This window comes from Pinus tabuliformis, chromosome 4_1 (assembly GCF_031772625.1).
Source record: "Pinus tabuliformis cultivar Carrire ecotype Pingquan chromosome 4_1, CPIR1, whole genome shotgun sequence".
In the NCBI taxonomy this organism is placed as follows: Eukaryota; Viridiplantae; Streptophyta; class Pinopsida; order Pinales; family Pinaceae; genus Pinus; species Pinus tabuliformis.
In genome coordinates, this window is record NC_142303.1 from 926758399 (window position 1) to 926784252 (window position 25854).

The window sequence follows — 25854 nt, forward strand, 5'->3', positions numbered from 1 at the left end:
TATAATATCGATTGGTATATTACTAAAATAGTACACTTTTAGCATGTTGGTGTGCAGGAGAATCGGCACCCTACTTACACTTAGCACGGACATTTGATTTGGTTGAACAGGAAAGTGGTAAACTGAAGACCACTGTCATGCTGTGCAATATGTTTCGAAGGTGTGGTGGAATAGGATGATTTCAATCTTGATATCTCCGTTAATCATTTTAAATGTAAGAATTCCTTATCTGATGTCATTCATGGCACTGTTACTTGCTGTGTCCTAGTGGATGAGTGCTGACTTTTTTAGAAAGTGTATTGCAGCTTGCTTGCTTTGTCACCAGAGGATGTGTTGCCTGCTATATACCTCTGTACTAATCGGATTGCCCCTGATTATGAGAATGTGGTGAGTTCTTGGTTTATGACATCTTGTTAGTTCTTTAATAATTCATATCAATTACTTGCAAATGATGTATTGAATATTGTTATCACTTGCTAATTTTATCCTCATTAGTGCTAGGACATAATTTTTTTTTCTAAGCTAGCAGCTTTGTTTCTCTTTCTAATAATAGTTAATTTTATTTTGTATTAAGTATGCTTGGAATAGGGAGGAGTTAATACTTACATGACACCTCATACCACTGTTTTAAAATTCATACTTGTACTTGAGTCGGTTGAGGCTCAGCTTGGACTCTGACTTGGACTCGGAATGACTCGGACTGATCTGATTTCAATGACTCAATAGACAAAATGCGCAAAGTCTGCTCATGTACATGCTATGTAAGGGTGAATATATCAAAATGGCATCGAATGCAATACATGTCAGCAATAAAATACATAATCAATGAGGCTCTAAATGGCCTCTAGAGTCCAAAACACATGCTACAAGCTACTAGCCTATTACATAGTACAAATTGTTGATCAACATGATCAATCTTCAAACGCATCACTATTTCTAGAAATGGGATCCTTAGCAGCAGCCACAAAGTCATCCTTTGGCTTAGAGTCTTCAGTTTCCTTAGATTCCTCAAGGACACATGCAATTGTGTATTAGCAATAGCACAAGTTGGTCGAGTCACAACTAGTGCTTGCATGTCCCATCCTGGTGCTACATTATCACTTATTTTGTCTCCTAGTAGTGGATTTGGATCCAAACCAATACCCCCAACTCCAATTCATAAATATCAAAATCAAGATCAAGCTTTGTTGAGTGAGACTCCTCTAGCCATTCCAAGGTTGGATTAATATCATCCAACACAATGGGATTTGTATTAGGTCTTCTGTTCAACAACTGGTTGCGGCTTAGTCGAAGGTTGTACTACACGAAGACAAGATCATTTAACCATTTTTGTTCTAGATTGTTTCTCTTCATTGTGTGAATTCGCTTAAAGACGAACCACTTGTGCTCACAACTAGAAGCAATGCAAGTTTAGATTAGGACTCGTATTGCAAACTTTTACTATTGAGGACATTGGCTATCAAATGACTCCCACCAATGTGTTGCCAAATATAAAGTTCAACAAATTAGATTGTGACTTTGGCTAAAAAATAAAGTATTCAAATTTTAAACAACTGAACTTAAGTTTTTTCTAGAATTGCTTACTTGGTTGGTCCATGTCCCTTGCAATCTTTGTTAGGTTTTTGCCAAAGTTACTGTGGCTCTAGTGAAAACATTGATTTGTCGATGTACTTCTAGCTTCTCTGTCTCATCTGGGACAATGCAAGTTAATTGAAAGTTAGAGATGGAAGGGTTCAACTAAATTTAGAAGTGCATTAAATTTGGTAGTGGAACTCACAAGTGAAGTAAGGGGCGATTATACTTTCTCTTAGTTTTGACTTAGTAAAATTGTCTACTTTTCCTACAGTAAAAAATAGTAAATCGAACTCAGCCATGCATGGAGATTTAATCTCAGTTCGACTTGAGTTCAGTGAGGCAGTTCGACTTGAGTTCAAGGAGCTAGTTCGCTTGAGTTGAGGAGCTAGTTCGCTTGAGTTGAGGAGCTAGTTTGATTATATAGAGGAAGGGCGTAGACTTGGTAATCACATGATTATGCGCTAGAGAAACGTGTGTGTTTGAGCTGATCAAATGAGTTTTCAATTCATTGCGTGAAGGCAAAGAAAGAGGCTGAATAGCCTCAAGAGATTTCTAGAGCCAGAGCACATCACTTCTAGGGCTGAGTTGGCCTATGCAAAGAGGCAATGTTAGCTCGTACAGTCCGTACAGCTGTGCATGAGAGAGGTCGAGTTGATCAAGGGTGCACGGATCAGTGTGTTGAAGGTCAATAAATTGTGAGGGATTTTTTCCTAGTACCTTGTAATCAATTTCTAAGTTTTTTTGAGTAGATTAATAAAAACACAAGTTGGCAAGTTTTCCCTAGTTGGGATTTCTTGGGTAAATTTTGGTGTATTGTTTATTGTGTGCTTGTTTCGTGAATTTATTTTCCGTTGCTATTATTTGTTAGAATACTCAACATATTTAGTAAAAGAGTTTGGAGTTCAATTTTTAGTTTCCTCATCTCAATTTTTTCATTAAATTAGCAGTTGGGTATTAGAAAGCTAACACGGTATTAGAGCTACGCACTGATTGAAGACCAAAAAGCAGTGTATTTTTTCCCTCAAAAGTGAGTGACAGTTACAATGCAGGGTGTACAATTTCTACAAGAGTGCAATCTTTTCTCGTGAAATCAAGTGCACAAGTGTTTTTCTCTAGCAGGCTTGCACAAGGGTGCTTTTTGAGCAGTTCGAGTTGGAGCATGGCATACCCGGGTTTGAGATTTGAAGACCGCCCTGATGCGCCTCGAATTTTTGTCCTTGGAAGGAGAGGATTGGTATAGTATTGGAGGAGCAAGGAGTTTGGGAATTTTTGGGGAGTCCACTAGTTGCTACATCATATCCTCAATAGTTAGCCCAACATAACAAGGACAAGGGCAGAAGAATATGTAATATCCCTTATCAGGGGTATCCCTCAAACACAAGCAAACTCCTACCAGAGATGGACTGGGAGGGCGTTTACCAGATATGTCGCCTCTGAAAAGAGGACGAGATCTGGAGGCTACCTGGCCCTTTCCAGACTCTGTCTAAGAGTATAGGAGAAAAACACACAAGTGATATAGTAGCCGAGGAGCTCAAAGAGATAAAAATAACAGTAGTACAACATACAATAGTGTATACATGGAATGTAAGCAGATACTCGAGAAATGCAGAGAGAAATGCTAAGCCATTTTATTATACTGAGTAATGGAAAGAGTACAAGAGGTGATCAGAAAGATAGCACCTCGACTTGCACAAGGCAAGTGAAGAAATACACTCAGAATGGTAAGGAAATGGCCTCTCTCTGAACTGCGTCCAAGCTGCCGGAGAACTACTGTGCTTTTTAAGTATGGGGGATTTATGCAGTGCATTATATTAGATATCATTTTTGGGATTCAACTGCGTTAAGTAAGTCATTCAAAGTATGACCATTTCCATGAGAGGTAGTCGTAAAGTGACTAATTTCTCATGATTTTTGAATAGTTCACTTAGCACTCATTGCATCGGGTGATGCTCACAGGGGTGAAGAAGTGGGATTGAAACTAGTGAAATGTGGAGAACGAATCACATAGCATCAATCATCACTTCCGGGGCTTGCACCCGGTAACCAGGACTTCCCAGGAGGTCACCCATCCCAGAACTCCTCTGGCTCAAGCGCGCTTAACTGTGGAGTTTTTCCCCACAATCAAGCCCACTTAGCTTGCTACCCCATTTGCAAAACCTTAGCAAGTATTGTGCCTCATGAACCATTCAGCTAGAGATCCCTTGACTCTTTTTGAATTTAAGTATGGGGGATTTATGCAGTGCATTATATTAGATATCATTTTTGGGATTCAACTGCGTTAAGTAAGTCATTCAAAGTATGACCATTTCCATGAGAGGTAGTCGTAAAGTGACTAATTTCTCATGATTTTTGAATAGTTCACTTAGCACTCATTGCATCGGGTGATGCTCACAGGGGTGAAGAAGTGGGAAAAACTCCATAGTTAAGCGCGCTTGAGCCAGAGGAGTTCTGGGATGGGTGACCTCCTGGGAAGTCCTGGTTACCGGGTGCAAGCCCCGGAAGTGATGATTGATGCTATGTGATTCGTTCTCCACATTTCACTAGTTTCAATCCCACTTCTTCACCCCTGTGAGCATCACCCGATGCAATGAGTGCTAAGTGAACTATTCAAAAATCATGAGAAATTAGTCACTTTACGACTACCTCTCATGGAAATGGTCATACTTTGAATGACTTACTTAACGCAGCTGAATCCCAAAAATGATATCTAATATAATGCACTGCATAAATCCCCCATACTTAAATTCAAAAAGGGTCAAGGGATCTCTAGCTGAATGGTTCATGAGGCACAATACTTGCTAAGGTTTTGCAAATGGGGTGGCAAGCTAAGTGGGCTTGATTGTGGGGAAAAACTCCACAGTTAAGCGCGCTTGAGCCAGAGGAGTTCTGGGATGGGTGACCTCCTGGGAAGTCCTGGTTACCGGGTGCAAGCCCCGGAAGTGATGATTGATGCTATGTGATTCGTTCTCCACATTTCACTAGTTTCAATCCCACTTCTTCACCCCTGTGAGCATCACCCGATGCAATGAGTGCTAAGTGAACTATTCAAAAATCATGAGAAATTAGTCACTTTACGACTACCTCTCATGGAAATGGTCATACTTTGAATGACTTACTTAACGCAGTTGAATCCCAAAAATGATATCTAACTACTGTGCTGCTGCTACTGCTGGAATCAAGTGAGGATTTGGGGCTGTTCCCCTACTCAGAAAATGCTAAAACTTTGGAATCAACCTCTGCTCAATAAACCCAGAAAAGCCCAGAAAGCTTTTCTAAAATCGCTGACCCCCGAAAATTACCCCCTTGAGGATCTACGCTATCCCTCAAGGCTCTGCACTGCCCCTGAAGAGAATCCTCCAAAAGTCCACCCGGGACTCTGCTAAAATCCTCCAATATGCAAGGGCTGATCCCTTGCTCAATCTTCAAGCTCAAATCCTCCACATAAACCCAATCTGGAGCTCCTACCAAAAGAGACTGCGTCCTCCCCTCTCAAGACTGTGCAGTCATCAAAATGCTTAATTCCTTCTCAACTCCAGATATGGCTCCTCCTGCAAAATACTGATGAAACTACCTTGCCCGAGTAGGCATTCGAAGTCCCCCAGGGCTAAGGGTGAGATCTCCGAACGGAGACGCTTGATGTACTAAACAGTGCTGCAGACAGGCTAAACAGCCAACGTGCTCTAAGTCGAAGTGACTAGCTCAAATACAACATAATCCCATGCCCAAATGAGGAGGCTCCTCTCTCCTTTATAGCGTTGGCCTCTCTCAAAACCCTAAGGCCCACCTCCTCCAACGTAGCCTCTCTCTTGCCACATGCTCCTTTTCCATCTGCGCAGTCCCTCCAAGTGTCTACGTGGGCCCCCTTCTCTATGTGGTTCTTTGGCCCCCTTGGCTCCCCTTTTAAGTTACAACATTGTGCTACTAGGGAGTGACTTTATTCAAAAAGTGAGTTATGCCCCCCTTTCCTCACCTTTTTATTATAAATAACTATAGAAGGCAAAATTGAGCAAAATCGAATATTCCAATTAGCCATGGCTAATTAGGAATATTACAGTCTCCCCCGCAAAGTGTTGCTTGTCCTCAAGCAACTGAAGTGATGGATGCTGCAAAATTTTCTCACTCTCCCAAGTGGCATCCTCATCCGGTAAATTCTTCCACCTCACTAAGAATTCCTGGACCATCCTGCTCTGTAGCTGCCTCTCCCTGGTATCAATAATAGCCTCTGGCTGCAACACCAAATGCCCCTCATCATCCGTGGGTGGTAGCTCATCTGTCACTGTCACCTTTTGCCCCAATGCCTTCTTCAGGCATGATACATGAAAAACGTTATGAATCTTGCTGCCTTGGGGCAGCGCCAATTCATACGCAACTTGTCCAATCCTGCGTATCACCCTGTATGGCCCATAAAAGCGGGGCTTGAGCTTCTCAGCTCCCTTCTGCTTCAGTGACGACTGTCGGTATGGCTGTAATTGTAGGTAGACCAAGTCCCCTACCTCAAACTGTCTCTCCACCCGACCCCTGTTAGCATACAACTTCTGCTGGTTCTGCGCTGTAGCCATATTATCCTTGAGAGCTCGGAGGATATCCTGACTCTCTTGGATCCAAATCTTGGCTCTCGGAGCCTTGCTAGCACCAAACATCATGTCAACAAAAGATAAAGGATGATATCCATACAAAGCATAGAATGGTGACATACCAATGGACATGTGATGTGTAGTGTTGTAGCAGTACTCCCCCAGATGCAGCCACTTTAGCCATGCTCGCTGCTGCCCACTGACATAGTTACGCAAGTAGCCCTCCAGCCACTTGTTAACTATCTCTGTCTGCCCGTTCGTCTGTGGGTGATAACTGGTACTCTGTGTCAACTCCGTCTCCACCAATCGGAAAAGCTCTTGCCAAAACCCGCCCATGAAACGGCTGTCCTTGTCACTGATGATGGTCTTAGGAAGACCATGTAGCCTAAAGACCTCTCTGAAGAACAGCTCGGCCACCTGTGCTGCTGTGTAGAGTGCGGATATGGCGAAAAAGTGTGTGTACTTTGTTAGTCGATCAACGACGACAAAGATACAATCCTTGCCCTACACCATGGGCAACCCTGTGATGAAGTCCATCGAAATACACTCCCATTTCCCCTCCGGAATGGGAAGAGGCTGCAATAATCCTGCGGGATGGCTCATCTCCCCTTTGTTCCTCTGGCAAATATCGCACTCCCAGATATGTTGGAGTACGTCCTCCTTGAGGCCCTTCCATGAGAACCTCTCTCTAATGGCCCTGTAGGTTTTGGTAAACCCCTAATGGCCGGCCAATGGTGAATCATGTGATGCCTGAAGTATCTTCTTCTTGAGCTGAGATTCCTTAGTCAAGAAGATCCGGTCCCTATAGTAGATGATCTCATTGACTACCTTGTATCTGTCATCTACCACCTGCCCATCCAGAACCTCACATGCAAATCTGTCCTTGGAGTACTCTACTAAGAGTTGAGCCCTCTAGTCTGTGTCCAAGCTCATAAGAGACAACGTGGCTGGTCTACGTGAAAGGGTATCTGCTACCACGTTGTTCTTAACCTTGACATATTCAATGTCAAAGTCATACGCCTGGATCTTACTGATCCACTTCTGCTGCCTCTCCTGTAGCTGTTTCTGCTCCAAAAAGAACCTGAGGCTGTTTTGATCAGTGCTCACCCTGAACCTGTTACCCACTAAATACTGTCGGAATTTGGCTAATGCATGCATAATGGCCAACATCTCCTTGTCGTATATAGAATACAACCTCTCATGCGGAAGGAGCTTCCGGCTCTCAAAGGCTATAGGGTGACCTCCTTGCATCAACACTGTGTCGATCCCCTCTCTCGACGTATCAGACTCCAAAACAAATGGCTGTGAAAAATCCGGCAATGCAAGCACTAGGCAGCTGCTCATAACCTCCTTGAGCCTGTTAAAGGCTTGCTGCGTTGTATCCGACCAACTGAATGCCCCCTTCCTCGTCAAATCTGTCAGGGGTGCAGCAAGCTGTGAGAAACTCTTGACGAACTTCTGGTAGTAAGTACAAATGCCAATGAATCTCCAAAGTTCTGTCACATTCCTCGACTCAGGCCAATCTCTGATGGCCCTGATCTTCTCCTCGTGGATTCTCACTCCGTCCACCCCTATGATGTGTCCCAAGTACAACATCTCTGTCAACCCAAACTCACACTTGGAGAGCTTGGCATAGAACTGTTGCTCCTCCAAGATGCGCAACACTGTCTCAATGTGCTGGAGATGCTCCTCCCAAGTCCTACTGTAAATGAGAATATCATCAAAGAACACCAACACAAACTTCCTTAAGTGACTGCGGAAGATGTGATTCATGCAGGACTGGAATGTAGCTGGGGCGTTGGTTAGCCCAAAGGGCATCACCAAAAACTCAAAGTGCCCATAGTGACGCCTGAAGGCAGTCTTGGGAATGTCCTGCTCTGTCATGCGAATCTGATGGTACCCAGATCTCAAATCAATCTTTGAGAAGAACTGTGCTCCTTTCAACTCATCCATCAACTCATCGATCCTGGCTATGGGGTACCTGTTCTTCAGGGTCTTCTTGTTCAGGGCCCTGTAGTCAATGCACATCCTCAATGTGTTGTCCTTCTTCTTCACCAACACCACGGAAGAAGCAAAAGGACTCGTGCTCGGTCGAATGTGCCCAAGAGCCAGCAATTCCTGAATGGCCTGCTCAATCTCATCCCGATAGGCCTTGGGATGCTTATAGGGGGTAGTAATCACCGCCTGTATTCCCTGTTCAAGCTTAGTGGTGTGTTCAAACCCCTGGTCCGGTGGTTGTCCTGGTGGAATCTCCCTAAACACTGTGGCATACTGGTCAAGGATGGACTGTATCTCTGGGTGCACCGTCTGCCCTGTAGTCCCTGCCTCTGATGCACGCAGCTCCACTGCCCACTCTACGTCTCCTTTCTGGAAGACTGCCTCCATCTGATGAGCCGAAACAGTCTGAGGCGGATATGTGTGCTGTCCCTGTATCTTCTCATGCCTCCCTGTCTTCTCATCATCCCACTCCATCTCTAGGGCCTTCCAATCTGTCGTGACCTTCCCTAGAGTGATAAGCCACTGAACACCTAGTATCATGTTGGTGTCCGGAATATTGACCACGAAAAAGTGGTTAGTCAGTGTGTAGGTGCCTATCGTCACTGATAACTCTGGGACATAATGAGCACACACCATGGCCTGATCTCCTAGGACCAAAACTTTAAAGCCATCGAAGCTCTCTGTTTGTATACCTCTCCGCTCAACCATCTGTGCATCGAAGAAGTTGTGGGTTGCCCCACTATCAACCAAAACTGATACTCGCTGGACACGTACTGTCCCCTGTACGCGCAGCATCAAATCTTTGGGAACTCCTCGTAATGTTGCAAGGGTCCCTCCGGTAGGTGCAAAAGCTGCACCATCTGCTGCTGGTGGTGGAGGTGGCAAAGGATCCTGCGTGGCATGACTATCTCTTGCCTCCACATCATCCTCCTCATCTTCTTCCCCGCTGCTCTTGGAGAAGACCTCAATAAAATGTGCTTTGCCAGCAGCACATCTATGTCCCGGTGCCCACAGCTCCTGACAGGTAAAGCACAACCGCTTCTTCTTCAGCTCCCTCCTGGCATCATCATCAATCTGTGCTTGTCTTGGATTCCCCTTTGGAGGTGGAATCCTCGCATCCTTCCCCTTAGGCTGGAAAGCCTGTCTCTGGGTCCTGGGTAAGGCATCCTATAAGTCCCGGGTCCTGCTAATAGCATCCTGGAGTGTGGCTGGTCTAGTGGATCTGACTAGACCCCGAAGTGGCTTTGCTAACCCTTCAACAATCATGTAGATCCTCCGTGCTGCGGATAGATCTGGCACCATCACTGAAACCCTCAAGAAGTTTGCAATATAGGTCTCTGGGTTCCCGGTCTATTTGAGCCTCGTCAGCTCAACAAAGTGCTATTCTGGATCCCTCCGGTCAAACCTCTCTATCAATCTCCTGGTGAACTCGGCATATGTTGTCACTATAGAGTCCGAGTGTAACCATCCCATGGAACCACCAGTCCTGGGCCTCACCATCCAAATGTAATGTCGCCACCTTGATGGCCTCTGTCTTCGACATTTGGTTAAGTTGGAAATAGATGTCCAACTTCTCCACCCAAGACTTTGCCGAATTGTTTGATGAGCCATCAAAAGTAGGCAAGTGGAATCTACTAGCTGGGTGGTGGGTGTCTCCATCATGATAATGCCGGTATCCTCTGTGATGGTCGCGGGGTATACTATCCCGCTGGAGTTGAACAAAGTCTCTGAATGAGAGAGCATCCTTGAACTCCTGCCCATAGGCCTGGTACTCTGCAAAATAATCGCCCATATGACCGGGCTTTGCCTCCTGCTGGGCTTCGACCCGCGTGTTTGCTCCTAGGAAAGTGGGCATGGTAGAACGTGTAGGGGCATGTGAGGCCATCTACTTAGTATCGCACTGAGTGGCACCCCGCTCTGGAAAATGGTGGGATGTACCCGATCCCTCACCAACCTGGAAAACCCGTGGGTTCTCACGCTGTCTAGCCTCCACCACCGTGAATCTCTGCCCCATCACCTCGATCTGCCTCGACAGATCCTGCACTGATTTGAGGAGCATGTCCGCAAATCTCTTCCTGTCCTCATTTGCCATCGGATCCTCCTGCTCTGCATCCACCATAGGTTCCTCCTGTTCTGTGTTCACCACAGGCTCTTCCTGTTCTGTGTCCACCACTCGAACACAGTGTCCCTCTCTGTAGGTGTTCTCCAACCTACGCTCAATATCTCTGTATTTCCTACCTCTGTAACAGATGTAGGGCTTCTCCCTTGATGTCATAGACTTCTAGCTCCACAGGCTGAGCCAGATTTATGCTCTGATACCACTGTAATATCCCTTATCAAGGGTATCCCTCAAACACAAGCAAACTCCAACCAGAGATGGACTGGGAGGGCGTTTACTAGATATGTCGCCTCTGAAAAGAGGACGAGATCTGGAGGCTACTTGGCCCTTTCCAGACTCTGTCTAAGAGTATAGGAGAAAACACACAAGTGATATAGTAGCCGGGGAGCTCAAAGAGATAAAAATAACAGTAGTACAACAGACAATAGTGTATACATGGAATGTAAGCAGATACTCGAGAAATGCAAAGAGAAATGCTAAGTCATTTTATTATACTGAGTAATGGAAAGAGTACAAGAGGTGATCAGAAAGATAGCACCTTGGCGTGCACAAGGCAAGTGAAGAAATACACTCAGAATGGTAAGGAAATGGCAGATATGTCGCCTTTGAAAAGAGGACGAGATCTGGAGGCTACCTGGCCCTTTCCAGACTTTGTCTAAGAGTATAGGAGAAAAACACACAAGTGATATAGTAGCCGGGGGGCTCAAAGAGATAAAAATAACAGTAGTACAACATACAATAGTGTATACATGGAATGTAAGCAGATACTCGAGAAATGCAAAGAGAAATGCTAAGTCATTTTATTATACTGAGTAATGGAAAGAGTACAAGAGGTGATCAGAAAGATAGCACCTCGACTTGCACAAGGCAAGTGAAGAAATACACTCAGAATGGTAAGGAAATGGCCTCTCTGAACTGCGTCCAAGCTGTCGGAGAATTGTTGTGTTGCTGCTATTGCTGGAATCAAGTGAGGATTTGGGGCTGTTCCCCTCCTCAGAAAATGCTGAAACTTTGGAATCAACCTCTGCTCAATAAACCCAGAAAAGCCCAGAAAGCTTTTCTAAAATCGCTGACCCCTGAAAATCACCCCCTTGAGGATCTACGCTATCCCTCAAGGCTCTGCGCTGCCCTTGAAGAGAATCCTCCAAAACTCCACCCGAGACTTTGCCAAAATCCTCCAATATGCAAGGGCTGATCCCTTGCTCAATCTCCAAGCTCAAATCCTCCACATAAACCTAATCCGGAGCTCCTACCAAAAGAGACTGCGTCCTCCCCTCTCTAGACTGCGCAGTCATCAAAATGCTCAATTCCTCCTCAACTCCAGAGATCGCTCCTCCTGCAAAATACTGATGAAAATCTACCTTGCCCGAGTAGGCACTCGAAGTCCCCTGGGGCTAAGGGTGAGATCTCCGAACGGAGACACTCGATGCACTAAACAATGCTGCAAACAGGCTAAACAACCAGCGTGCTCTAAGTCGAAGTGACTAGCTCAAATACAACATAATCCCTTGCTCAAATGAGGAGGCACCTCTCTCTTTTATAGCGTTGGCCTCTCTCAAAACCCTAAGGCCCACCTCCTCCAATGTAGCCTCTCTTGCCATGTGCTCCTTCTCCATCTGTGCAGTCCCTCCAAGTGTCTACGTGGGCCCCCTTCTCTACGTGGTCCTTTGGCCCCCTTGGCTTCCCTTTTAAGTTACAACGTTGTGCTACTAGGGAGTGACTTTATTCAAAAAGTGAGTTATGTCCCCCTTTCCTCACGTTTTTATTTATAAATAACTATAGAAGGCAAAATTGAGCAAAATCGAATATTCCAATTAGCCATGGCTAATTAGGAATATTATAGAATAATCCTTGAAGGAGTCAAGGATCACATCATACCTCACCTTTCTGGAAAGAAGACAACTCAGGCCATGTGGATAGCTATATTAGGGCTGTATCAGGGTACAAGTGAGGCTAGGAAGCTGGTATTTCGAGATAAGATCATTAATATCAAGATGACTAAGTCCAAGTCTGTGATTTCTTACCTAACTAGATTCATCCAAGTGAAGGATGAGTTAGCCAGTGTTGGAGAGACAATCTCAGATAGAGACCTTGTCAGTTTTGCACTTTTGGGCTTTCCCAAGTCATGGGAAAACTTCGTTGATGCAATGAGTGGCAAAGAATAACTGCTAGAATTGGAGCGACTATGGAGTGATTGCGTGTAAGAGGAGATCCGGAAGCAAGGTAAATTTGGGTCTCATGGGAAGACTAAGGAAGAAAAAACTTTGCCGTAGTTGGAAAAGGGAGCAAGGCTAAGATAAAAAAAATGTAGAAGGGGCCGAGTCTAGTTTAGGAGGCAAGAAAAAGAAAGGTCTCAACAAAGTGAATTGCTTCTCTTGTCATCAGTTTGGGCACTATTCCACCAAGTGTCAATAGGAAGAAGGGATCCAAGAAGGATCACGTGGCATCATTCGCAAAGGTGGAAGAGTTCACTTCTCAGTTTGGGGAGTTTTCACTCATAGCTTGATGGCAAGCTCAATGGCCAACAACGTATGGTCTATTGATAATGGAGCATCCTTTCATGTGGCCGGGAACAAGAGTTACTTCAATCAGTTTATAGAAAAGGATATGTTGTTTCATATAGAGATGGGAGATGATGGCAGGTACCTAGCGCATACCATGGGTATAGTCGAGTTTGAGAACCTCTCGACCTTAGAGATGTCATCTATGTTCTAGGGTTTAAGAAAAACCTTGTTTCAGTCTCAACCTTAGAGAGCAAAGGGCATGTGGTTATCTTTAGCAGAGGGAGGGCGTTCATCAAGCATCTCAACTCTGGAGTAGTTAAGTAGATTGGAGCGAGGGTGAGGAACCCCCACAGGCTACAGTTTGAGACAGAAGTAGCCTTGAGCAATAGTGAGATCAGTGCACATAGATGTGACCTTGGGGAGCTTTGGCATAGGCATATGGGTCACTTACACCATGGAGCGCTGAAGATTTTGAGGGAGATTGCCATAGGGTTACCACAATATAGTGTAGATCAACATGACGCATGCAAGGCTGCACACTTGGCAAGTATGCCAAGACATCCTTTTCCAACAGAGACAACAGGGCTAAGAGCATCTTGGAGCTAGTACATTCGGATGTATGCAGACCATTTTCCTCTCCATCCTTGATGGGATACAAATATTATGTCACCTTTATTGATGACCACTCGAGAAAGACATGGATCTTCTTCATGAAGAAGAAAGATCAGGTCTTCTTGAAGTTCGTGGAGTTCAAAGCCTTGGTGGAGAACTAGACTGGTAGGAGGATCAAGGTGCTGAGGCCAGACAATGGTGGGGAGGCTCGACCAATTTCTTAGGCTCCATTACAACTAGTTGTTGTGCAAGTTGGACAACACGTAGTTGAGGAGAAAGCTTAGGAATAGGAGGAGAGAGTAGAGCAAGTAGAGCTCACTCAACCAGTGACTCCCAGTGTAGGGAGGGGTTGAGCTAGGTGGGAAAACTAGTTGATTAGGGAGGCTCAGGAGAGAGTTGGATCTCCTAGTACAATATTAAGGCAGAGTAAACAACCACAAAGATATATAGGGTACATACCACTTATGACTGAGGGGTGTGGCGAGATGCTTGTTACATAGCATTTTGTCATTGTCCTTATACTCCCTGTTCCTTGATCTTGGAGGACCTCTACAGTAAACCCTGTGTACTTCCCTATCATGAAGAACATCTCTCTGAGTCACTTTCCATCTGCAAAGCATTTTCCCTTTACATCATTTCTAGAGATACTTCCTTTAAACCCAGTTTTAAAGGCCGACGCTATCCCTCAGTTTCTTCCCCACGCCGATTTGCTGAGAATAACACTGAGCCCCGCGCCGATCAGTGCTGTTATCCCTTGATTACCCGCACCGATCCTCTTCTGGAAAGTTTTTAAAAATGGAGTCGAAGCTTCCAGATCTACAAGCTCCGTGAGCGGAGGTTTGGTAAATGGTTAGTCGAGATAGAGCCGAGCGAGCTTGTTTGGGTTCCTTGATCCTATTAAAAAGGAACTAACCTAAGAGATAAGGCTTCTTCTCATCATAAGAGGAACCATATCCCCTATCTCATGCCTATATAATCCCCTGCTATTCCAACCTTTGCTAGCTTGGTTAGATTGGATTTAGCTTGAATTTGGCTTGGTTAACTCTTAGTTTATGGTTGTTAAGAGCTTGTTAAAGGGAGAATAGGTTGTAGAATGTTTTGGTGTGAACAAGGAGAAAGAGACCTTAAACTCCCATGATTGGGGTATTTGAGGAGATGTTAGAGTGATGCTTGGGATCTGGACCCATCGAAGGAAACCTGCAACACTAAGGCGAAGGTTGTACTTTCCTTTTTATCATAATAATACAACTGATATTTTGTTTCCTATATCAATTGCAATATTGTATTTGGTAACTTAAGACTCCTTAGCCTCTTAAGTAGGTTGAATCTATTTTATGCTATCGTGGGTGCTTTTGTTTCTTGTCTATTTGTTTCAGGTGCTTGATTGACATTAAGGAGCTGATCGCTGGAGCAAAGATACAAGGACTTCATCAAACAACGATAAGTGATACAAGAGGTAGGATCTTATCCATTCTCAATCTAAGGGAACTTATGTCAGATTGTCTTGTTTTCGGCTAGACCCTCTCCCCTGGGCTAGAGGGATTGTCTTTGTTCGCAGAGAGGATATTCCTACTCCGAAAAGTGGCGACTCCACTGGGGAATCATCCCTCTCTTTGGATTGTTCTTCATCTCGTGGTTTGTGATGACTTTTGTCGTACCACCGTTTCTCCTTTGTTTTTTGAATTTTACACCATTTGCAGTCTTTGATTTTGAATTTAGAGTGGCTAGTCTGTCTGTGGTTTGAGAAATTTTTATTTTTGTTTTTCTTTAAATCCTTCTTATTTTGCTGATAATCACGCCAACCAGCACTAGTTTTGCTTAAAGAGTCATGCCACAACCCTTTATGGCGCTTTCTGCCCGTTAAACAGTCGCGCCAATTCCTGTAGGTTGAAATCAAGGTTTCTTTTAAACCATATGCTAGTGTGTCTTGCCCTCCTAGATTCTGTTTCTTGGCTTGTCTGTGTCTATTCTCCCTGTGAACTAAGATGACTAGGATGCTTTGTTTGCTAGGTTTGATTGATTGATTGGCTTGAAGTTTCATTGCTTGATTTTTTGAGTTTTTGGATGGTTTCTATGACCCTAGGACATCTAGGTCAATTTCCGTTCATTTGTTAATTCACTCATTGTTTCAAGTTTCTGATTTGCTGCTTCGTTTAGCCCATATTTAAGTTTTAACATCTTCATTGGTTCATTTTCGATCAAATGAATGAAAGAGTCTCGTTTGCTCTCTTATTTCGAGCGTCCCTTTTCTCTTTCCGAGCATAGATTACATTGCTTGGTTTGTTGATTGAAGCATTTGTGTGTTTGGTTTGTTTGATTCAAGGAAGAAGTTGCTTTTAGTTTCATTTATCATGCTTTGGATTTGATTGATGCTTGTTTGTTTGGAATTGTGAAATTTTCATTAAAAATGCTCTATGTGAAATATTCATTTTGCATTTTATGAAAAGAAGAACATCATTCTAGTTTACTTAAGCGAAAATATTGCATTAGTAGCGTCATTGAGAAGGTAGAATTGCATCATCGTAAGCATTGAAAATGAAATGAAACTTCTTTTGTTGTTAAGGGAAGATTAAGTGCATTTAGGACATGTATTAGTGAAAGATTTCATTCTTTGATTGTTGCATTGATTGTGTGCTCTCTATCCCTCAATTAGTGTTAACTTTCATCGAAGAAAATTTTTCTTTTTTCATACAGCTGCGTATAGGAGTTTTTAGATTACAACGGTAGGGCCTTGGAATTGAGATCTAATTCAAGGTCAACCGTTAAAATTTATTGAATTAACCTAAGGAAGCTTTGAAACTTAACACTCACATTTAGTGGTCTAGGCTAGAGACGTATTTTGGCATCTTTAAACCTAACAACTGTCGTTAACTTTAGACAGCGCTAGTATGGACTTGTGCCCCCCATACCGTCGTGTATATAAAGGGAGACCCCTATAGGTTGCAATCCTTTATGCATAGGAAGCCGAGTCTGTTTCCTTGTAAAAGTGATACACTGAACATAGCATTCGGGGAGATTGTCTGCTCGTACTTTTCGGTTCGTTGGGAGGTATTTTGCAGGACTTGTGCTCACCATAACGTCACATATATAAAGGGAGACCCCTATAGGTTGCTTCCTTTATCCATAGGAAGCCAAGTCTGTTGCCTTGTAAATGTGATACACCGAACATAGCATTCGGGGAGATTGCCTGCTCGTACTTTTCGATTCGCCAGGAGGTATTCTGCAGTTCACGGTTACTTGGTAATCCCTTTCGCCTAGATTATCCTAAGCAGTCACTTTGATTTTTTTGACTCTTTAAATTTGAAAAGATCCTCAAGTACTTGTCCTTTCGAGCTCGTTAACTCCGAAAGCGACTAGAGTCACCTTTCGCTCTTTTCTCAACTCTTAAAATATGAAAAGGCAAAGTTTTGTTTCAGTGTCTTAAAATTAGCTACCCACGAAATATCCTGGTTAAAGTTATCTTCCTTAGTGATTCATTAGGGTCGATTCCAATGGCAACATTTTTAGAGTCTACCAGTCAAGGGTTCTCCTTGGATGGGAATCCTGGTCCTTTTCCTTCTTTTGGAAATGCTGGTGCTCCTTATATGGCAACGTTGTCCCTCCCTAGGTTAATCGTTGGTTTACCTATCTGGTTATTTTCGACCTCGGTGGTCCCGAGTGTCCCAACTCTTGCCCAACCATCTCCTTCAGTGGAACCACATCACGTTGATTCTAAGGTTGACCTCTCACCTTATTCCCCTATTTCTTCACCTTCCTCTTCTACTTCCCCTGGTGAAAGTTTGAAATCCAGTAACCAGGAGGCTAAAAAGAAGAAGAAGACGAAGAAGAAGAAGTCAAATAAGCGAGAGGCCAATTGTGCAACTGTTACTCTAAATGCACCTCCTGTAGGCAAACCTTCTGATCCTCCACGGAAGGTCAGATTCCCTTGCAAACTGTGTAAGGGTGACCATCTCCTTCGAGACTGTCCTGGCATCCCCAAAGTCTTAGAGGTATGGTCTCAAGACCAGAGTCGACCATCCCCATCGACCTTTGGAGATCATGTCGATGCTACACCCTCGGCTAGCGATGGTACGAAGAAGGGAAAAATTAAATTCCGCTGTAGGTTATGTGAAGGAGAGCATCTTCTTCACCTTTGTCCTCTTCTAGATAAAGCTTCCAAAGTTTTGGAAAACTTTACAACTCCTCAACCCCAACTTCCTGTTGGTTATCCGAGGCTTTCTTCTAACCCTCTCCTAGTTGGTAAGGAGATTGACTTGGATTCATCTCTTGCCCATCCTGCTCTTCCTGAGCATGAATCTCTTGTGTCTGTTCTCGATCAACCATTGGTCGAAAAGAGTGTCGACTTGGCTCCACCTTCAGTTGTTCACTCTGTTCCTGAAGAGAGTAGTGATCATACTGCTCATGTTCTTCTTGTCTCCTTAGGTTCTCATGAATCGAAGAGTGGCCCTCCTGTCCCAGTTGTTCAGGAGAGTCCTTCTCCTATTTCTGTACAGCGTGGGGGCAATCATATGATACCCCCACCAAGTAGTTCTGTCGTTTCTTTTGATTGGAGTCAATTGATTGCATTACGCCTCCCATATTATGTGCCTTTCCAGATCACAGTACAAGGCTCTAATATGGTAGTACACGGAACTGTATTCATGTCTTCTACTACTTGGGAAGCTTTGGGTTCCACACAACTTGTGCCTGTCACCTAGAATCTGTTGGCTTTCAACGGAGGAACCAGTTAGCCCTTAGGGATCCTTCCAAAGTTCCCTATTACTTTGGGAAGAAAGACCGTCTATATAGACATGATGGTAGTCCAAGGTCCCTTAGATTTCAATCTTCTCCTTGGATGCGACTATGTTTATGTCATGGGAGCTCTTGTTTCTTCGCTTTTCTGTGTGGTTTGTTTTCCACATGAAGGGAGAATAGTGACCATTGATCAATTGTCGTTCATTGGTCACTAGGTGCCTCCTATGCAACCATCGTCCCCTATTGGTTCTTGTTTGCAAGTAGTACCCTCCCCGCCACAGGTCAATTATGTGGCTACCCATTCCGTCTCCACATCTGCTGATGATCACGCAGATGGCATGGTACATTATGTATTGGGGGCATTGGAACTTGATCTATCATTTGTACTAGTTGACATGTGTTCCTCCCAGAGCATAGTTCTCCCGTCCATTGAGGTCCTCTTGGGGGCCATGTTCTTGTATGGTCAATGAAACAATGTGCGAGGATAGTTTGTTCCTGTACCAACCTCATTAAAAAATGAAACAGATTTCGAGGATAGTTTGTTCCTGTATCAACCACGTTAAAATATGAAACAAATGTCAGAGCATGGTTCTTGGTCTTGTGTCAAGCTTCTTAAAAAATGAAACAAGGAATCATGAGGATAGTTCCTGGTCTTGTGTCAACCTCGTTAAAAAATGAAATAGAGTATTAGAGTAGAGTTCCTTGTCTTGTGTCAAGCTCGTTAAAAAATGAATCAAGGAGTCAGAGGATAGTTTCTTCCTGTATCTACCTTGTTTAAAAAATGAAACAGATGTTCGAGGATAGTTCTTTTACTGTGTCAACCTCGTTAAAAAATGAAACAACTCCCTTTTTCAAATCGAGTCTTTGATTAAAATCTCGTAAAACCCTAGTCGAGTCTTTCCTAGATCTCGAAAGTGAACTTTCATTCCATTCACCTTGTTGAATGAAATGAAGCTTGGGGGGCATGTGCCTTGAATTGAGTTGTTGTGCTGGGCCCATGCAAACTTAACTCAAAGCATGGTTTGTCTTTGTTTCAAGCTTGTGTAAAAATGAAACCAAACTCAAGCATAGTTTTTGGCCGATCATATGCTTTCACTTGGTTGTTTTTTCCCTTTCTTGAGGAACTACAACGATGGGTGGTTTTACTAGCCAACCTCTTGACCTCTTAGTTTTTGAGCAGTTCCACCATAACCAAAACCATTTGCTACCCTTTATACCACTTGTTCCTTCAGGACGAGTCACCTTTAAGCTCTTTTCTGACTCGTAAAAAAATGAAAAGATTGTAGAGTATTTTTCCCTTTTAGACTTGTTAAAGCAAATAAAAGCAAGGAGTTTGCTTTAAGCTCTTTTCCGACTCTCAAAACACGAAAAGATTGCCGAGCTCTTGTCGTTTTAACCTCATAAACGTTTCCGAAACGTCGTTTACTCAGTATACGTTTACCCCTTTTTCGGGCTGGGATAAACTATTTACGAAAAAGGAACACCTTAGTCGAACATGGCTAGGAGGTTCTCTCGAGTATTGTTTTCTACCTTTTCGGGCTTGAGAGACAACTTTACAAAAAGGGACCTTCGGAGTTTTATTTTCCGCTTCTTTTTCAAACTCTTTAAAAATGAAAAAGATGCCGAGTTTCACCTTCATCGAACTCGTTAAAAAATTAAACGAAATAGGACGTGTCATTATGACGAGATCGAGCTACTCCTTCCTAGGGCTCGTAAAACTTACTAGGATGGATCCATCCGAAGGATGGACTTATATTACAAGCATATGCTATCCCCGTCAAGCTTGTGTAAAAATAACTGGGGTACTCGTCAAAGATGGTGGGGGGAAATTGGAAGTATTTCATCAGTTGTATTCTTCATTTGATGCAACATGTCGCTCTTGAACATTGACACTCTGCTGTTCGTGTCGAGTTTTGGGACATCCTCACGCTGTCACTTGCCTCCTTGGGCTTTGGGTTGTCCATTTTAAAATCTCTGCCACGTCACCGTGACCTCTGATCCTATGATGTCAAATGCTGCCAAAATCTAGAGTCATATCATCCACATGTTCAAGAGAAGTCTTCCTACTTGTACATTATCTGATCATATGTCACCATCTTGGATTACTCTCATTCATTGTGTTTCCTATTTTGTATCGATGATGAAGCATTCATTATGACCTTCCTTCGACGGTTCGCTTCTTGTCGACTTCAACTCATTATCCAGGAAGTTGATCTAGAAACTCCCTTCCAGTACCTTAGAGCTTGCATGCCTCAATGGTAACTCAATGACAGGTTCTCATCATTGGTCTTTGATCGAATGATTTCACGAGTGTTTGGCTTCAATTCCTTATTCACACTTCGTGAATTGTATTGATAGTACCTTGAGAGCCATTGACATTATGGGTGGTTTCTCTCGCGCTTGTTAACAGTTCACATCATTGGTTGGTAATCAAGTGATTTTCTTGCATGTTCGACTTTAGCACGTCTATTCACATGTTAGAATTTGTACTTTGATCGGGTCGGGTTGGAGCGCAAGACCCTGGACTTGGATCACAAAAGTCCAGGTTGCGAGGAGTGATGAGTCATTCATGATTATATACATGATTCTTTAGATGGATGGTTGCGACCATGTCGTGGGTATCATTTTGATCCTACTCAGTTGAATGGCTGTGACCATACTGTAGGTCTTTTCATCTTGATCCTCTCTATGCCGATGGCTGCGCCCATGCCGTGGATCTATTTCATATGATCCCTTCAGTCGGCTGGCTGCGTCCATGCTGAGGATCCATGCTCATGATCTTTTTCTTGATGGATCACTGCGCCTATACCATGGATTCATGTATTGCTATATGCCTCTCTGATTTATCAGGCATGACTATGAGTTCAGATATGTATATGTATGTTTGACTTGCAGGTTTTTCGACAATGGTATTCGATTCCTTGCATCTACTCGTAAAGCATTTGACCCTCACTCTTGTTCGGCCTTCATACTTTAGGGGGCATCTGTTACACAACATTTTGTCAATGTCCTTGTACTCCCTGTTCCTTGATCTTGGAGGACCTCTACAGTGAACCTTGTGTGCTTCCCTATCATGAAGAACATCTCTCTGAGTCACTTTCTATTTGCAAAGCATTTTCCCTTTACATCATTTCCAGAGATACTTCCTTTAAACTCAGTTTTAAAGGCCGATGCTATCCCTCAGTTTCTTCCCCGCACTGATTTGCTGAGAATAACACTGAGCCCCGCGCCAATCAACGCTGTTATCCTTTGATTACCCATGCCGATCTTCTTCTGGAAACTTTTTAAAAATGGATTCGAAGCTTCCAGATCTAGAAGCTCCGTGAGCGGAGGTCTGGTAAATGGTTAGTTGAGATAGAGCTGAGCGAGCTTGTTTGGGTTCCTTGATCCTATTAAAAAGGAACTAACCCAAGAGATAAGGCTTCTTCTCATCGTAAGAGGAACGATATTCCCTCGCTCATGCCTATATAATCCCCTGCTATTCCAACCTCTGCTAGCTTGGTTAGATTGGATTCAGCTTGGTTAACTCTTAGTTTATGCTTGTTAAGAGCTTGTTAAAGGGAGAATAGGTTGTAGAATGTTTTGGTGTGAACAAGGAGAAAGAGACCTTAAACTCCCACGATTGAGGTATTTGAGGAGATGTTACAGTGATGCTTGGGATCCGGACCCATCGAAGGAAACCTGCAACGCTAAGGCGAAGGTTGTACTTTCCTTTTTATCATAATAATACAACTGATATTTTGTTTCCTATATCAATTGCAATATTGTATTTGGTAGCTTAAGCCTCCTTAGCCTCTTAAGTAGGTTGAATCTATTGTATGCTAGCATGTGTGCTTTGGTTTCTTGTCTATTTGTTTCAGGTGCTTGATTGACACTAAGGAGTTGATCGCTGGAGCAAAGTCACAAGGACTTCATCAAACAAGGATAAGTGACACAAGAGATAGGATCTCATCTATTCTCAATCTAAGGGAACTTATGTCAGATTGTCTTGTTTGTGGCTAGACCCTCTCGCCTAGGCTAGAGGGATTGTCTTTGTCCGCAAAGAGGATATTCCTACTCCATAATGCCATGGTGATGGAATATTCTTCTATCATGCAAAATGGCGTCTAGGAGATTGTGCCAAAACCAGTTGGCAAGTTAGTGGTTAGTTCACGTTGGGTGTACAAGATTAAGCATGCAACCGATGGGAGTGTGGAGAAGTGTAAGGCTAGATTTGTGGCCAAAGGGTTCTCTGAGGTTGAAGTGATAGACTATGATGAAACGTTCACACCAGTGGTCCGATATTCATCCATTTGGACTATTTTGGCGTTTGCAACGTAGATGGGGTGGAAGATCCACCAAATGGACGTGAAGATCACCTTCCTTAAACAAAGTTGTTGAACAACCTGAGGGGTTTTAGACTTTCAGTAGAGACACACATGTTTGCAGGCTGAAAAGAGCTCTTTGTGGGCTCAAGCAAACACCGAGTGCATGGTATGCTTGAATAGACATATACCTTCTCTATTTGGACTTCACCAAGAGTGAACTCGACCCTAACGTGTATTATATTTTGGTTGAGGGGTAACCTCTCATTCTTTTGTTGTATGTTGATGATTTGATATTGATAGGGGATGAGGAGCTCATTCATAGGGTAAGAGAGATCTTGCAGAGGAGTTTGAGATGAAAGAAATAAGGCTTATGCACTATTTCCTTGGGACGGACTTTTAGCAGGGTGATGGACAAATATTCTTGGGACAGGGTAGGTATGCGTAGGAGATTTCCTGTAAAAATTGGCAACTAGGGCCAAATTCTACCTTGGTCTGCTCCTTTGAGGAAGATCATTGTGGCATTGAATTCCTCTTTGAGAGATCCAAAATCAACATTAAGATCATCAAAGTTGGATAAGGAAAAATATTTATTTACTTAAAAGAAATTCTACAAGTCATAACCTTATTAAGGCGGGAAAAATGAAAATTTGAAATTCAAATTTGCCTCCAAAATGCTAAGGTCTGCTTCACCTCCATAAGGACAAATTGTTATATATAAAGGTGCCCTCCATTCTCATTTGACATATCAATTCCCTCCTTATTCTCTTTATTCTCTCTAAAATAGTCGCAAAAGAGGAAGATCTCTAGCGAAGGTATCAAGGGCAAGATTGGGTTCTGTTTAGTCTTCTTCATGAGTCGAGTTCCTCAGGCAGGAGGCCGAGGTTAGTATGGAGGAAGTCTGGGTTTATCTATGAATAATTTTGGGCTCATTTATCATCTTTTTCAGGACCGAGTTAGAGCAGAAAAGGAGCCACACTTGGCAAGGGTTATTGGATGGTGTTTTTTGGTATATATTTGTATGGGTCTCCTCTCCAACAACAACCCGCACTGCTATTAACATGGTCACTTAAACTGCAGTACTTGTCACAGAAGGCCGAGAGTTAGGCTGTCATCACAGCTTGGCCGTGGGCCTAGTCTCCATGATCAGGTGGACTGAAAGGCTTATACATTAGCCCAGATCTACTAACTAAAGTGCACAAAATATTGTGAAGGAAAGCCGTTGCCTTGAAATAAGAACTAAGGGTGAATAATCAGCGTGAAGTAAAACCTAACCAGAACTCTGTCTTGCAGAGGCAGTTTCCTTGAAAATTGGACAGTGGTACCGATTCTCATATTGGCAAATCTATGATTGTACTCTCTCTTCCTCCGTTGAATATTTGATAATAATAATAAGAAGAATTGGTCAAGGATTTTCCCCATCTTGGGGTTTTTCCCTTTCTTGTGCCATATCTTTGTGTTCTTTTGGCTTGGCTTGTCTTCCGCACTTTTATTTAATGTTCTTTCGTTAGTCATTGATGGTTTATGGTCTAATAGAATTGATAATGAAGTGACTAAATAAGGCTGAGAACATGTTAACTCAAATTTTAACATGGTATCAGAGGTGGGATAAGGACAAGCCCAAGCAAGAGAATGGAAGAAAGCAATCACTTTGTCATGCAGATCTTATGAAGTTATCTTCTGAGGCTAGCTGCAGAATGACTACTCTTATGCTGGAGGCTGAATCTCAGAGATCATTTCTGGGCTCAGTTGCAAGCTTCTACTGTGTCGATCCTATTTTATTCTGAGGCGTGAACAATCTCCTATGATGGACAGATCAAAAGGCATACCTGGGCTAAATTGTCTTTCTCTTCTGTGTTGATTTGAGTCTATTCTGAGGCATGTTACTATGAGTTTTGAGGTTTAATCTTTCATCTTTCCGGAAGGCTCTTCATTGGATAAACACTGCAATTCTGTGATTTATCTCGCACAACTCAAAGGGTTAATCCTGTTGGCATTATGATTCAAGTGTTGTCCTTGATGGCAACTCACTCAGAGGTTGGTACAGATGCTCAGAAGGTGGTACAGGTAATGGCAACTTAATCAGAAGACAGATCCTAGTACAGCTTACCAAGGAAGTTCATACACGCAGGTTTGTTAAGCCCAAGTCGCGTGTACACGCAGGTTTGCTTCAGAAAAAGCGCGTGTATGTGGAAAAGTACCTTTGGTCCATGGCGGTTAGTCCTTGGAAGTTGTGCCTATGGTTTCGGACCATTGTGTCTCGACGGGCGTGTCGATCCCTAGTTTTGAAGTTGATGGTATTGTGTTTCTATGGTTTTGGCTCTTGGTATTGAACAAGGCCTAAGGCTATATAAGGAGAAGATCACTAGGCAAAGATAAGTGTGTGGGTGTCTGACGCAGTGAGAGGATCTGGTATTGCTGGTTATCTGTTCGGGACGCTTGGCAAGGGTCGGATCTGACAGCAAAGGCAGAAGTAATCATTTCTAGATCTGCACGCGGGTTGCCTTTGGAGAAAGCGCGTATACACGCGGTTTTGGTACAGTGAAGTAGCGTATGCATGATAAGGGTTGATATTTCAGGTTGTTGCTGATTCTGGTGGTTGTTGCAGAGTTCTAGATTCTGGTTTGGGTTCTGTGTTCTTGATGACAGGGTTTCAGTGATTCGGTATTGGGTTGTTTAATGAATTATGATGCAAGTATAAGTTGATGATTGTATTGCGGTAATGTTTGCTTTGTACTCTTGGATCCAGTCTGAAAATTGATGAAACGTGGTCCCTGAAGGTTGTAGGGTCAGCACCTACGTACTAGTAAATGGATCAGCTAGTACAAGAGCTGAGAGAGTTGTAGCTCCCTTCCAGAAGTAGTTGGAAAACGAAAGAGAGGGTTGTAGCCCTCTGCAGGTTGTAGCCTGCATACTGGTAAAGGACTGCACCAGTATATTGTAAAAGAAGTTTCTCATTAAAGAAGAAAGAGACGAATTGCAGCAGGTGGTTTTCACCCACATTGGGTTTCCACCTTATATCATGGTGTTCATGTGTGTGGCTCTTGTGTGATGTTCTGTTCTGTTATACTGCACCTGTTTACTGTTAAATTGCTTAATAATGTTCTGATGCATTTACTGAAGATAAGATTAACTGAATCATAAGATATCTGCATATACGCTAGTTGCTTTAGACACAGTCGCGTGTACACGCGGATTCACTTAACTGAAGTCGCGTATATGTTTCTGAGTATGAAATTGAAAAGGTTTTATTGATCTGATAATACTGATTCACCCCCCCTCTCAGTATTATTTCCAACAATTGGTATCAAAGCAGGTCCTTCAGAGGAAGCTTGATCGCTTGAAGGAAAAGATCCATCAAAATGGCTAATCCAGAAAGAGAGGCACACATCAGGCCACCAGTCTTTGACGGGAACAATTTTACTCACTGGAAG

General features: G+C 43.3%; 1 protein-coding gene across 1 annotated transcript in view; it reads left to right on the top strand.

Moving 5' to 3' along the window:
- The window catches only part of LOC149179194 (uncharacterized), a 438072-nt gene that overhangs the window by 63973 nt on the left and 348245 nt on the right, over nt 1-25854 (top strand). Inside the window, exons 6-7 of the mRNA XM_089422378.1 lie at nt 43-160; nt 306-387. Coding sequence (XP_089278504.1) covers nt 43-160; nt 306-387 — 200 coding nt within the window. The remainder of the gene's footprint in view (nt 1-42; nt 161-305; nt 388-25854) is intronic.